Source organism: Sabethes cyaneus, chromosome 3 (genome assembly GCF_943734655.1).
Source record: "Sabethes cyaneus chromosome 3, idSabCyanKW18_F2, whole genome shotgun sequence".
NCBI classification, from domain to species: domain Eukaryota; kingdom Metazoa; phylum Arthropoda; class Insecta; order Diptera; family Culicidae; genus Sabethes; species Sabethes cyaneus.
In genome coordinates this window covers 20,819,303-20,833,788 of record NC_071355.1, presented here as the reverse complement: position 1 = coordinate 20,833,788, position 14,486 = coordinate 20,819,303, and the positions used below count along the sequence as shown (strand labels likewise).

Sequence of the window (14,486 nt, the reverse complement as noted above, 5' to 3'; positions counted from 1 at the left end):
AAAATACTTGAAATTGGGTTATCTTTAATATTTTGAAATCAAAAATGTGAAAAAAAAGTTAACTCAAAAAGTTATTACTTAAATTATTGTAAAAGTAACACCTACATATTGGATGACCCCTTCAAAAGATGCATCATTTTTTATTCAAAAAGTTGCCGAATACCTAATTGAGTTTAACCGGAAATATATTTGTGCCGAAATTTTAATTTCTAGCCCATAGTGCTTGGCCAAGAGGCTTTATTCGCACCTCCAGCAAATATCGTTCTTGTCTTGTCCAAAGTCCGAAAGTTCATTGGTCCAATAGGTCGGTTGATCAGTTATTGGAAGAGGTAAGAAAGTAAAAATGGTCGAACGTCAAAAAAATTTCAAGTCGAAAAGCGTAAATCCCAAGGCCAACTAATCGAAAGTTAATAAGGCTGAAAGCCAAAAAGTTAAAAGTTTAAAAAGTTAAGAAGACAGAACATTAATTTTGAAAATTTAAAATATAAAAAATGTAGAAATGTTCATAACTCAAATATTCGGAAAGTGGAAAAATTAAAAATTCGAAAAGCTTGAAGAACAAGTGGCAGTCAAAAAAGTCCGGAAGCTATAAACAATCAGCAGAAAAAATCTGGAAGTTAAAAAGTACAAAAGCAAAAGAAAATCCAATAATTAAAATATTGGAAAATCAAACAGTTAAGAAGTCTAAAAATCAACAAGTAAATAATTTGGAAAGTTCAAAATTTGTAAAATTAAAAAGTCAAAATATGCGAAAATAAAAAAAAACACGCTCGCCAAAAACAGCGAAAGTTCTAAACCAAAAATGTTCAAAGTCTGGAATCGACCATTTAGATTGTAAAAGCACAAAAGGAAGTGTAAAGAGTGAATTACAAGGGCTTTGAAAGTTTGATAATCGAGTACCTCGAGGGTTAAAGGGCAGAATTGCAAAAAAATCAAAAGTCAAAAAATTCCGAAATAAATAGATCCGACATTTGAAATCTCATATCTGCCGACTTCAAGAATAAATATTGATAAAATATGTAAAGACGGGAAAAGAATGTGAGAAGGTAGAAACGTTAAAAACCATGCAAAAAGAAAGGGATGTTGGATAGCTGATAAACATTTCTGAAGTCTGACAAAATATTGAAATATTTTACATGGTAAAAATAATACATATTTTATTTCAAAATTTCCAAGTAGGTAGCACATATCTGTGGTTGTTGTAATCCCTATTTACGTTATATTTTCAGATCATTCAGTAACGCTTATTTTTTGAAGTATGCATATCGCTAGGAGTTATGCATTCGCAAACGCCTCAATCTAGCTTACAAACTGTTTCTGAACCGCCGCTCAACCGATTCCATAACCGGTTCTGCGCTTCATTCGGTGGCCGCGGTTCTCTCAGCACACGGAAATCGTCGTATCAGCACAATGGCTGATATCGCTACTTTCGTAGCTGCTGAGAGTATTTTTTAGTCCACTCGCCGATATCGACCGAACGCCGAAAGCAGCTTTCGTACCCACATGGTTGCTGACACCTCCTCCGAGGGGGGCCTCCGATCCCGATGTTGGCGGAAACTGATAACAAACAGAATCCCGCGCTGACGGTTGACTTTTCTCATCCTCCACCTGATAGTGCTGTAGCTTTTCCACCAAACTGACATATTCGAACGGGCGCTTGTCGATGAGGTTTTCTGTTTAAAAATAAAACATTTCAACGCTTTATAATAATTTCATTACGTATTTCCTAATTTACCATGACTACTGTAGGCAGCACCTTCCATCGTTTCCCGCGCTGAGCAGCCGGGTGTCTCCACCGGAATCGGTTCGTCAAATTTGGCCAAATTAATCTCGTACGTTTGTCGCTGTTTGTTGTAGAACAGAATCGGATCAAACCGGTAGCCCCACAAAATTTCACTGCTCAAATAGCTGGACCGAGCTTGGGTTGTTTGACCGGTGGATTCGATCGTCCCCTCCAGAATCACAATGATTTCGAATTTCTCCTGCAGCAGTTCGAGGGCACTCAAATTATACAGCGGTGAACTGGCGTTGATCCGATGAACCACAATCTGGGGCCAGATGAAGAACATATCCGCACCGCATCCGTCTACTTCCACGTCCAGCTCCATCTGGTACTGTGCCATCACTTCTCCTTCGCTGGTCATTTTACCCTGAATCAACAGGGCCCGAATTTTGGCACCGATGATGTGACTTTTGCGCATGTCACCAACCCGGAACATGAGACACAGTTCTCCGTCGCGCATTGAAATCACTGCCTGCTTGGAAAAGAGCAGAGTTTGGGAGCGACTTTTCGGTCGAGTCATTTTGGCAAAGATTATTCCGGCCAGCAGTGCCTGAATCATAACTCCGTGAACCGACTGAAGGCTCATGACGAATATGGCCTCCGGACATTCCTCGGTGGTGGCACGGTTTCCGTAGCCGATGGTATGCTGCGTTTCCAGTGAAAACAGAAAACAGGACGCGTAGGTGTAGATGTTCGAAATGCACGGCTTCCAATTGTTGGCGTCTTAAATGGTAGAGGGGAAATTTTACACGAACTAAAATTACTTATCTTATCTCACCTTGATTGTGCGGCAAGTGCGCTTCCTCCAGGTCCCCGTGTGCGAAAGCTATAAACCAGTAGAGTAGCGCGAAAAACAGCCAGGAACCGACGAATCCAAGGGCGAAAACAAGCAGCGTGTAACGCCACCGGGCATCCACCAGGGTTGTGAACATGTCCTGCAGGAAGCGAATGTGCTTACGGGAAACCCTAACCGGAGCGACGTTGCAGGTGCCATTCTTGAAAACCGCCCGCCGGTATAGCCGGTGGGCAAATACGCTTGGCCGGTAGGCCCCGAGTCTGGGTGGTGGAGAAAGAAAAAATAAAGTTTACTATTTGTGCCAAGCATGCCTGTGTTGTTTGGCTGACGGGGGGATTCACTGTCAGCGAAAATTTCGGAGATTTGTACAGAGACATTCAGTCAAGATTATCTCCCGGTTTCAGCTAGATTCGAAACAATGCCACTGACGTAGCAGCGCGTGTCTGTCAGTCTAGCGCCGGCACTGGCACTGGCGTTTAGATCAATGTCACGCGCACGCTCCTAGGGTATCGTAAATCAAAGCTTGCTACGCTCGCTGTATGTACGACTGCTCTGTTGTTTTTCAGAGTAATCTGACAGTAGAGACGTATTATACAGCAATTTCATAAAAACATCAAAATTCAAAAGTGCTTCGATTTTGTTAAAATTTTGTGTACTTATTTCGTTTCAGACAACTTTGGGAATGAAATGGGGAAGACAACTAGGAAGAACCGCCCGAAAAAGCTGTAGCCTTCTCAAGCTCCTACCTGGAGCCTCCACGTGGCCTTACCTGGAAATACTCCAATTTGTATAATTGAGTAGCCAAGCTAGGAGGTGCGGGGTCGTGATGTTTTCAGTTCCTGTTTTTAATACTGTAGTTTTAGGCAACCATAAAACCACAGGATCTTATTTTCAAGTGTTATATTATTTTTGGTGTTTGATTTCTTCAATCTGTTTTCAGAGAGCGAATTAAAGCGCTATATTCTTGGTCAAATGCAGCCTGGCTTCTGGTCTAAACGCTATTAGTTCATCCCCTAGGGTCCGGGGTATCAGTTAACCTTTATTAGCAAAGATACTCCCAACGATTATATTGTAAATAAACATTATATAGGAAGCGATTGGTACGGTAGGTCCACGCTTTCTTCCTTCTCCTTGATTTCAAGGAGTTGGAATAATGGAATGAGGTATTATTTCTGGTTCCTCTTGCTTCCTTGGGATTCTCACTGCGATGCATGCTACGGAGTTGGCCTGGCCATTGACAAATAAAATGATTGATTCAGGTAATTGTCGTTTTCCAGGATGTCTTCAAGAATTGGCTGCGTTAGTGTGAGATTGGATTGGATTATTTCTTTTTAGACAACTTTAGATCCGTATGTTTTATCTGGTGCTTGGGGTGGCCCTCCCTTAGTTAGGGCAGTCCCAAAAGTTGTCATTTTCTATAAACTTTTTGTGTTATTAATGATCTTGATGTACCAACCTCATGTTTGTATCCTTGAACTGTTGAACTGTAACGTTTGAATGAAAAATTTCAAGCATCAATAACATTATTAGCACTGCATGGAATTCCATCGTCAATATGTCGTTGGATAGAAAAAGCGTCTAGCAATTTTGTAATGTGATGTAATGTGATGATTTTAACCATTACGCAATTATTAAACAGTAAAAATTGATTTTTTGAATTGTAGGTATTTATTCTGATTCATTTTCATTCATATCGGGTCCGATAGTTATGTAATTGAAGAATTAAGAATACAGAATTAAGTAAACTTTTGTACCTTGTAAGTTTACATTCGTTTACTCATGGTCTCTATAAATCCGCTAGCAGAAATGCGCATTATTTAGAAATGAATGAATCAAATTATTATGACAATGTATCTTGCATTCATTTGCAGTCTTTTATGTTTTTCTTTAAATATATGCTTCTCACAGAAATTGATGGATGCACATGAGGGTTTGGTTGGTGAATGGCTACCCGACCAGGAGCGAAGAGCAAAATAATATAAAAACAATATCAAACTGTGTTATAATGGTATATTTTGTTATTGAATAGATATGGAGATACGTTGATAACACATTTTGTTATTGAGCAGATATTTAAAACAGTGGTTGTAAGATGAGTTTGATAACTGATTTTGTTATCATATCTTATTTTGGTCTTAAAATGACATTCGATATATTTCATACGATTTTTTTTAAATTTATTAAAGTGGTTTTAGATTATAAATATTATATTAAATGATTTTCATATACTACTGCATTTGTTATTCAATACCTTAATAATACTAAAACATGTTATTCTAAGCTCTGAATACAGTCATGTTGTTGCTTTCTTATTCAAATAACACAAGTAGTTATTCTTCTGGCCTTAAAGGAGTAAAATTTTGATATTATTTTTTGTTATTTTACCAACTATGTCAGCCAAAACAAGACCAAAATTTGATATGAGTTATTCGATTTCCAATTTCCTAGTGAGGAAACCTGCTTAAAGGGGCATGAACGACTAAAAATTTTGAAAAACATTATTTTTTTATATCAGATTTTGATTTTGTAATCTTTTCCGCTTATTTTGATACTAAATTGGTAATGATCCGACCATGGGAAGTGGTCGAAAAACGATCATACACATAAGCATTCCAGTGCGGCGTAGAACAACTTCGGCGGAATAAAACGTTGCTCCTAGAAAATCACGATTTTCAAACTAACGTATTGAAACAAACTTTTTTTTTTGTTTTGTTGGTAGTAGCTTGGCAAATACTTTTATAACTTTTGAGGATTGTAAACAAAACACAGCCAGAGAAAAAAGAAAATGAAGACAAAATTTTATTTTTTCAGGCATCTATTTTTCTTCTTTTTCGTTTTTCTCAAGCTGTGTTTTGTTTACGAAACTGAAAAGTTATAAAAGTCTTTGCCAAGCTACTACCAACAAAACAAAAAAAAGTTTGTTCCAATACGTTGTGTAGTTTCTTAGAAAAAGATACATAAAGTTTGAAAATCCTGATTTTCTAGGAGCAACGTTTTATTCCGCCGAAGTTGATCCACGCCGCACTGGAATGCTTATGTGTATGATCGTTTTTCGACCACTTCCCATGGTCGGATCATTACAAATTTAGTATCAAAATAAGCGGAAAAGATTGCAGAATCAAAATCTGAAATAAAAAAATAATGATTTTTTCAAAATTTTTGGTATCATCTTACTAAAAACATTCAAGCTAATACGGAACGGAATATCCGGATTTGACCTCGGTCGACGAAACATTGACGATGAATGCATAATCGGTCCTTAACACTGTAGATCACTAAACTTCGCAGGTGGCGATAGGGTGCTGCACGAACAGCCGGAACTTCGTCAACTCGGCATCGTAGATTTGCAGAAAATCTGTCGAAAAGGAGAGAAGGTTTGGAAGATCCATGGCGGTAAGGCCCAGTTTTACCAGAGCGATGGCGCTATCTACGAAGTTAGAACGGGTTTAGTAGCATTGGCCAGAATACCAGATCGCATGACAGATTGGAAAGCGATCACCGAAAAAATGTGTTTATTGAAGGTAAAGGGCTGTGCTTTTAATTACAGTATCGTCAGCGTGCACTGCCCGCACAAAGATAGACCGGACGGTGAGAAAAAAGCGTTCTACGCGAGGCTGGAGACAACGAGGAATGTATGGAAGGAGTGGTTTGTTCCACCTACAAAAAGGGTTACGTCGGTTGTCACCGATAGCACAAATTTGTACAAAGTTTTGTAGGGAAATACCAGACGGGCTTCATGAGGTCCCACGCAATTACGGACCAGATGTTTATCATTTGATAAATCTTGCAGAAACGTTGGGAGTACAACGTGTCCACGCATCACATCTTTATTGATTTCAAAGCAACAGGCGCATACAGTCGATCGAGACCAGCTATGGCATATAATGCACGAAAGCCGGATTGGATCGTGTGATGTGTTTCGTGTGCATTTCAGGAACACTTTCGACTTCTTTTGAAACGCGGCGAGTGTTGAGAACAACCTGTCATCATATTCTGCATGCTATTCAACGTCGCACTTGCGGGGGTGATCCGTTGAAAGCGGAGTCTAGGAGGAGTAGGCTGAACATAAATGCGTCGAAGACTTAATACTTGAAAGAAATAGACTCAAAGGAAACAAACACGTGCCTCCCGCGGACGCCATCTGTTGACGGCGTCGAATTAGAAGTTGCAGATGAGCCCGTGTGTTTGGGATCACTGGTAACCACGGACAACAACACTAGTAAGGGGATCCAGCGGCGCATTTAAGCGGGAAATCGGTACCCCAGGCATCCCCTCTAGCTACGCCAATAGCGAAAAGTTGGAATGTGAGAAGTATCGTGATTAAAGAATTAAGAACTATACGAACTGAGTGCTTTCTCAGATCATCTTTCGCCGTCTATCGTCGCTAGCAAGTAAATTTGCGGGTAGTAGTTTCCAAGCCGGTTTTGTGAATGGGCACCACTTCTTCATAGATTTCAAGGCCGCCTACGATACTATGATCCGAAAAGAGCCATGGAAAATTATGGACGAAAACGGTTTTTCTCGGAAACTAACAAGACTGATTATGGCCACGATGGGTGGTGTACAGTGCTGTGTGAGGATTTCGGGCGCGTTATCAAGCCCGTTTGAAATACGCAGGGGACTGCAACAAAAAAAAGCCTTGGGCTTAAACGTTTCATGTACTGAACGTTAATAACATCGATAGTCCTTTACGGGCGCGAAACGTTAACAATGCTCGACGGGGACTAGAAACACTGGCCGTTTTTGCACGTCGTGTGCTTAGGACCATCTTTGGCGTTGTGTGTGTGAACGATGTATGGAGGAGAAGGATGAGCCACGAGCTGGCGTAGCTCTTCGGCGAACCCAGTATCCAAAAGGTTGCTAAAGCTGGAAAGGTACAATGGGCGGGACATGTTGTGAGAATGCCGGACAACAACCCTGCAAAAATGGTTTTCACCTCGAATCCGGTTGGACCCAGACGTTTGAATGTGGGACATTCGAGAAATTGGAGATGGACAGCCATGGACCGAGTTTGTTGGCGGGACATTGCATTGCATGCAGGTGAAATCCTGAAGGACATCGCACTGCTAATACTGCTAAACTGCTAATTTTACGTAAGGGAGGGATGTGGTATCCTGGTCATTGATTGAAAGATTTGCTTGAAGAATGATAGAAGTTACTACTGAGTACGCGGAGAATTGCGCTGTGAAAGCAAATGAACTTGGTACCCAAAAAATAAGTGCTTCAGGAGAGAGGGAGGTCAACGGTAACATCAGAAACATACTATGAATAGACGGACAAAAAAGTTGGCAAAGATGGTTCCATAGGACATCCGTCTTCACATCATACCACCGAAGACGAAACTCACTCACTCACTTGACGAAACACTATCATCGACACTTTACCCATGGTTTCATTGAAACGATCGTCAACGAACTACTAAGGCTGCGTTTCCAATTCCAAAAGAAAAAGTAAAAGGCTTGTTGTTCAAAGTTCGGAAATGTTATCCAGGATCTCGAAAATGGCTCTCTTGTCAGGAGAGTGTGTAGTATCGCTTATCAAAGCTTTTAGATACGCCAGGGTTGATTATTTTGGTAATGGTTGAGGGATACTAAGAGTCGCGGAAGTAGAGTTGAAGTTGGATCCATTCGGCTATTGTGAAACCATGGATTTCCTATGCTTCGTTAGCCTGGTGCTTAGTTAGCCCTTCTGTGGTTTATCTGCTTTTGCTTTAAAAGTGAAGCTGAAAGCATGGAAATGTCCAAAAGTGAAATCGAATTAGTATAACACTTTCATGGCTGAGTAGCCGAAATGATTCATCTTTCCAAACATTTCAATGACTTGCGAAGTCCTAGCGTTTTCGAAGAAAGATTTAAACATTCATATTTATAACAGGACATTGTCCGAGCCGCTATCATCTGAAGCGTATGGGAAGATGATATATGTTAGCATAGAAAAAGAAGACTCAGAACACTTGTTACGCCGATGTGCGGCAATTTTCAATATAAGATTAAGGTTATTATTTGACCGATATTTGGAGAACAACTCCCAGCGGAGTAGTGCACTTCTATCTCAACTGGTAGCGCTTGTTAGAGTCTATACGATCGCAGCGCCAGCCCCGCAATTGTTCTAATTAGTTACACTAAAGATGAGCTTTTAAATAAAATTTTTAAGGTTGCATCTGAGACACCACCGCCATGTTAACGTAGGAACACGCAAATTTGATTTTTAAATAGTTGTGAGCTTGCTTTTTAAATTATTTTTAACAAACTAAATATGAAATTTTACTCAAGATAATTGATAAATTTATCTGCATTTCATAAAGGGAAGTCTCAGTTTTCAATATTGAGCAACGAGGAAACATTATTGTTGTACAATTTACAAAACAATTTAGCAACTAAAAAAAACAAAGGAGTCAGTCCCGGCGCGTAGTGGTTAGCATTTACGCCTCTCACGCCGAGGACCCTCTGGGTTCAAATTCCTAACCCCGCAGAAGTCACGAATGACCCAAAACTGGTTAAAGTGACTATAATCTAAACAAAAAAAAAGAACAATTCTACTGCTGTTCTGCAGAGCCGTAGCGTGACCCATGACTCCCCTTGGTGAGGACCCGATTGGGCACTGCCTTGTTTCTTAAATCAGTGTTCTTTCCAGGTTTATTATTTTTGATAATATTTTAAACCACCAACCAGATCCTTAACCTGCACTAAATTTTGGACCACATTTTTTTATCAGATTTTGTTTTCAATTTTGGAACTGATTTGGACTAGATTATGGACCAGATTTGGGACCAGATTCTGGAACACATTTTTAATCAGATTTTAGAACACATTTTTTATGAGATTTTAAGCCAGCAGCCAGATTTTGGATCAGATTTTGAACCAGATCTTGGACCTGGACCATATTTTGCACTTGGACTATATCGTGGACCAGGATTCGAACCCACATTCTAGACCTGGTCTGGACCACATTTAGCACCTGCATCAGATTCTGGACCAGGTTTGAAACCACATGTTTATCAGATTCTGGACGCGGACTATATCGTGGACCACATTTTTGATCAAATTTTGTTCCAGATTCTAGATGCTGGCCTAATTTTGAACCAGATTTTTGACCAGATTTTGGATTAGATTTTACACCCTGATTCTAGATCTGGGCTGAACCTGCATCAGATTTTGGACCAGATTTAGGACCATTTTTTAGATTTGGACCAGATTTTGAACAATATTTTGGACCTAATTTTTGATCAGATTCTGAACCCGAACCACATTCTAGATCTGAAGCAAAACTTGGAGTTGCGTTAGATTCTGCACCAATATTTTAGATCATATTTTTATTAGATTTGGATAACATTTTGGACCAGATTGTGGATCTTGCTCTTAACCAGATTTGAAACCAAATTCAAATCAGATTTTGGGAAATATTTTGGATCAGCTTTTAAACCAGATTCTGGACCTAAACCGTATTTTGAATCTTTTTATCAAATTTTGTTCCAGAATTTATAACAAACTTTGGAACAGATTTCAACAATATGCTGGACCCGATTTTGGACTATATTTTTGATTAGATTTTGACCGTATTTTGGATCAAATTCTGAACCTGAACCAAATTTTGGGTCTGCAGATCACAATCTGAATCAGATTTTGGACTGCATTTTTATCAAATTTGGACCAGGTTCTGAATATTTTGGACCACTTTTTTGATCAGATGTGGGACGAGACTGTGAACCACATTTTTGACCACATTTTTATTAGATTTTGGATCAAATTTTAGGCCAGATTTTCAAACTGGACCAGTTATAAACAAGATTTTAGACTACATTTTTGATTATATTTTGGACTTCAAGCAAATTGTGGGCCTCATTTTCAAACAGATTTTAAACCAGCAACCAGATTTTGGATCAGTTTATTATAAACCGGATTCTGGTCCTGGACCATATTTTGAAACTGGACGATATCGTGGACCATTGTTTTCATCAAATTTTGTTGCAGATTTGGACGAAATTGTGGACCATGTCTTGGACCACATTTTTTATTAGATTTTGGGCCCAGATTCTAGATCTGGTTCCAGAGCCGTAGTGTGACATTGTGGTGGCCCTGGCGTAGTCCGATTTGGCGCACTCTCTTTTCTTAAATCAGTGTTCCTTCGAAGCTTGTTATTTTTTAAAATTAGACTGTCATACACGACTCGTACAACTTCCGAAATCTAGTAACTCGCTACACTTGAGAGTGCCTTACTGAGGCTCAGGCCGTCTTTGGCACTCCGTATAACTAGCGCCCTTGGCGGGGGCCAGTCTGACCAACTACATGCTACGGCGCTGCTGTTCTGCCACCTTACAGAAATCCAAGATTGCTTTTATTACCAACCCTTTCCCTACGTTGAACACATTTCTTGCGTAATATGTGAAAAGGACTAAAGTGCAACTGAGATATTCTCTTCGATAAGCGAGGAATCACTCTTACGCTTATTTTTTTCCTAATCGATAGCTAATTAACGCCAGCAACTGTTTCATGCAAAATTAATCGATTCAAGTGCATTTGCATCGATATGATAAGCGGAAGAGAGGAGACACGTTTTCTGTCAGAAAGTAGCCCCCGGGCAATAATTTTAGATATCATATTATAAAGATTTCATTGACTTTTTTCAAACTACCGTTTTTTCAATCCTTCTCAAACAAATATTCAGATAGTTTCATTCACTCATCACTGCATTTATCACAACCTCATTCTACGTTATCATCATTAATCAAGCACGTTATCATTTTATCAACAGCAAATAGGGCCTGGCCTGTACGGTTTAAATAAAACTATTCTGGCTGCTTCACGTGTCACTCAAGCTTCAAAGTAATCATTTACTATAGGCATTGGTTTCTAGCGTACCTTTTGCTAGGCGATCGGGGCGTACTGAATCCCGGCATCGTCAATCCGGGGCTGCTCCGAGCCACAGCATTCCGGGGTGTGTGAATAATAGGCGCAGTCTGCAGCTTCGGGCTCAGCAGTAGCAAATTGTTTTCATCGTTCTGCGCAATGAAGTTCGAGGAGCCTTTATCGATATTTATTCGAGGTAGCGTTAGGTTCTTACACCGATTAGAATACATATTTATTGCCGTTGTTGCCGTTGGGGCAACTAAAGATCCGCGCGCGTGCGAAACTCGAGTGGAACTAGTGGCATTTTTGTACGAGGCAGAATGCCTCGCCTCAGCTTTGTTGGAGTGACAGTTTGTTTGCCAGCGGATTAAGTCACGGTTAAGTAAAACGCAAACGGAAAGCAAACATCACTTCACCCTCCGGTGATATCGGTGTCGGTGTCGGAGATAGATTAGATCGTCAACTGTCCAAGGAAGTGTTATCGTAGCTCCATTTTTGAAATGATTACAATTTGGTCAGATTTGTTCTCAAACTCAGCATCATGGTAGGCTGTGTGTTGTCACACGATGTTTATTCGCATTCCTGTCAATCAAATTTGGTGATTGTTTTGCTTGGTCCAGTGTACTGGAAGCGACTGCCAGCCGAAAAATCCCAATTAGGAAATCGTGGCCATTTCTACCGGCCTCCATCGTTCGGTAGGGCGAGCAGCAATTGGACATTTTCGAATTTTTGCTTTATTTATATTAATTAAAAGCCCCTCAATTAAAATAATGCGGTTTTTTCAGGGCCTTCCTGCAAACCGGCTTGCTGCCACGGAGCTTAACATGGAATGTAAAAGGAAAGCGACTTTTTGACTTGAGAATGGGCGGCTAAGGCGTACCTCTGATACAATGTTGAAACTGGTTCACACCAGGCTTGTTGTTACGCAAGAAGATGACAAACGTAAACCGATGGCTGGTTAGTAAGTACAAGTACAATTTTCGGGTAGTCTTGTTCTTGTTCTATTGTTTCTTACTCTTCTACAATTTCCAAACTTAACTTTGTAATCCGGACCAGGGCGCCAGTCTGCCCACGGCAAAAAACTGCACTTTAACTCAAACCTGCTGCTGCTACTGTGCGAGTGCAGTGAACATGATTAGCCATCCATCGACCGACGGTCGTTCGGCCGGTCATTAAAGGCGAAAATCAAATACACAGCTAGTCAGCTGAAATTGCCCCAATTTTTATTGCCAACCGGCACGCCAGCCAGCATCGCCAGCGAGCTTCCTGCTGCTGGCTGACTGGCTGGCTGAATTCACTCTTATCGGGTTGCACCGAACGTTCTGCATTTTGGTGACGCTTTAAATTACACGTCGTTTCAATCGTTACTTTAGCCTGAACTGAACTGAACGTTCCGTTGTGCTGGCAGCTCACGAAACGGTGAGCCACTGCCCAAATTGCCGGGCAAAACAAACAAACGTGCCCCGTAGAGATCCTCACCGGTCCGATTGTGTTTCCTTCGTTATCGTGGAGCGGTCGGTGGGATCCTTTAACAACGTACACTGTAACAAAATTCAAAAAATTCAAAAAAAGTTTTTTATGAAGAACCAAAAAATCAAGATTTCCTACAGTTCACTAGATCACGAACTGTTGATTAGCTGCTGGGCAGCGCGGCAACGCCGCCGCGGTCAACTGACCTTTGGTGTAATTCCAGTAGCAGTGGCTGGAAAAACGATCTTCGAAAAGTTGAAAATTCGACAAATCAGCGGGGGTAATCAATGTTCTCGGCCCGTATTCCGCCGCGCCGCGCCGGTAGGAAGCCGTGCTTTTGGGTTTCTCGTAAATGTTTCCACCGCTGTCTGATGACATGGAATTAAGTCGCGCTTTAATTCCATGTTCGTTTCGATGGCTCTTCCCGTGTTGCTTTACAGCTGATTTCTCTGTGAGTAAGGTTTTTTTTTGCATACGCACGAAACGGAAGAACGATCGAAATAATTGAATGGAATCGAACCGACTTGAGGCGATTCATTTCGATCGAAGATCTTGCCGTCGTTTTTTTCCTGCTTGCTCTGCAAACGAAATTATTCGACGTAATGACTTCTTTATAATTGCCAAAATTTGATTGTGGCTGCACTGTTGGCAGAGTCCGCTGATGGATCTCGACTCGATGCGGCATGTTTGCTTTCGTAGGTTTGCGATCGCTCGGGTAGATTAGAGGTATCAAAGGTTTCCCCAATACGACGACGAGTCCGGCCGGTTTGTGGTGTCAGACTACTTATTAAAGTATCAACATTAATCACATAATTAGAGGGTCAGTTAAATTTATTCGAATTTAATACACCTTGATGACCGGTTGCGCAAACGTTCTGAGTAAACATTGTACGGTCAAACTGCCAGTAATGTTGACTAGTTCGATCTTCATTATCGTTCAAATTGTCGACTGATCGATTCGAATATGCTCGCAAGGAAGGAATAGCAATCTTGAAGACTCAAAAGCTGTTTTTACCACGTCAAACTACCTGCCTCAACTGATGATTCACAGAATAAAACAGAAATGTGACTCATACATTGTTATTGCAGAGATCCACGGCTCTTCTCTCTTAATTATTCGGTAAAACAGTGCTGAAAATTACCATTTCTGGTCATCTTCATTAGAATTCTTTTTCAGTACGAACCCATTCATTGGAGGTTTTTATTTCCAATTCGAGTTGCCAAAATTTGCTGAACCTTCTTGGTTTTTGAATAATTATTTGGTCCAACCGATCCAAGCAGAAAACAGAAAACAGAAAACAGAAAACAGAAAACAGAAAACAGAAAACAGAAAACAGAAAACAGAAAACAGAAAACAGAAAACAGAAAACAGAAAACAGAAAACAGAAAACAGAAAACAGAAAACAGAAAACAGAAAACAGAAAACTGAAAATTGAAAATTGAAAATTGAAAATTGAAAATTGAAAATTGAAAATTGAAAATTGAAAATTGAAAATTGAAAATTGAAAATTGAAAATTGAAAATTGAAAATTGAAAATTGAAAATTGAAAATTGAAAATTGAAAATTGAAAATTGAAAATTGAAAATTGAA

The 14,486-nt window shown here is 40.1% G+C and overlaps 1 protein-coding gene across 1 annotated transcript; it reads right to left on the bottom strand.

Annotated features, from left to right (window-relative positions):
- Positions 1-1,380: 1,380 nt before the first annotated feature.
- On the bottom strand, positions 1,381-11,655 carry LOC128739351 (G protein-activated inward rectifier potassium channel 3-like). The gene is made up of 4 exons (XM_053834833.1): positions 11,438-11,655; positions 2,562-2,839; positions 1,736-2,506; positions 1,381-1,673 (listed from the first exon to the last, which is right to left on the bottom strand). The coding sequence occupies exons 1-4, from the start codon at positions 11,653-11,655 to the stop codon at positions 1,381-1,383; spliced, it is 1,560 nt and encodes a 519-aa protein (XP_053690808.1).
- Between the last annotated feature and the right edge of the window lie 2,831 nt (positions 11,656-14,486).

What these genes read in the sequence shown, in the direction of transcription:
- LOC128739351 (XM_053834833.1), bottom strand. Translation starts at nt 11,655, where the DNA reads ATGTATTCTAATCGGTGTAAGAACCTAACGCTACCTCGAATAAATATC. An exon ending in CCCCGATCGCCTAGCAAAAG is followed by an intron (nt 2,840 to 11,437) that starts GTACGCTAGAAA and finishes TCCACCACCCAG; the next exon opens with ACTCGGGGCCTACCGGCCAA. An exon ending in TGCTGCCTACAGTAGTCATG is followed by an intron (nt 1,674 to 1,735) that starts GTAAATTAGGAA and finishes ATTTTTAAACAG; the next exon opens with AAAACCTCATCGACAAGCGC.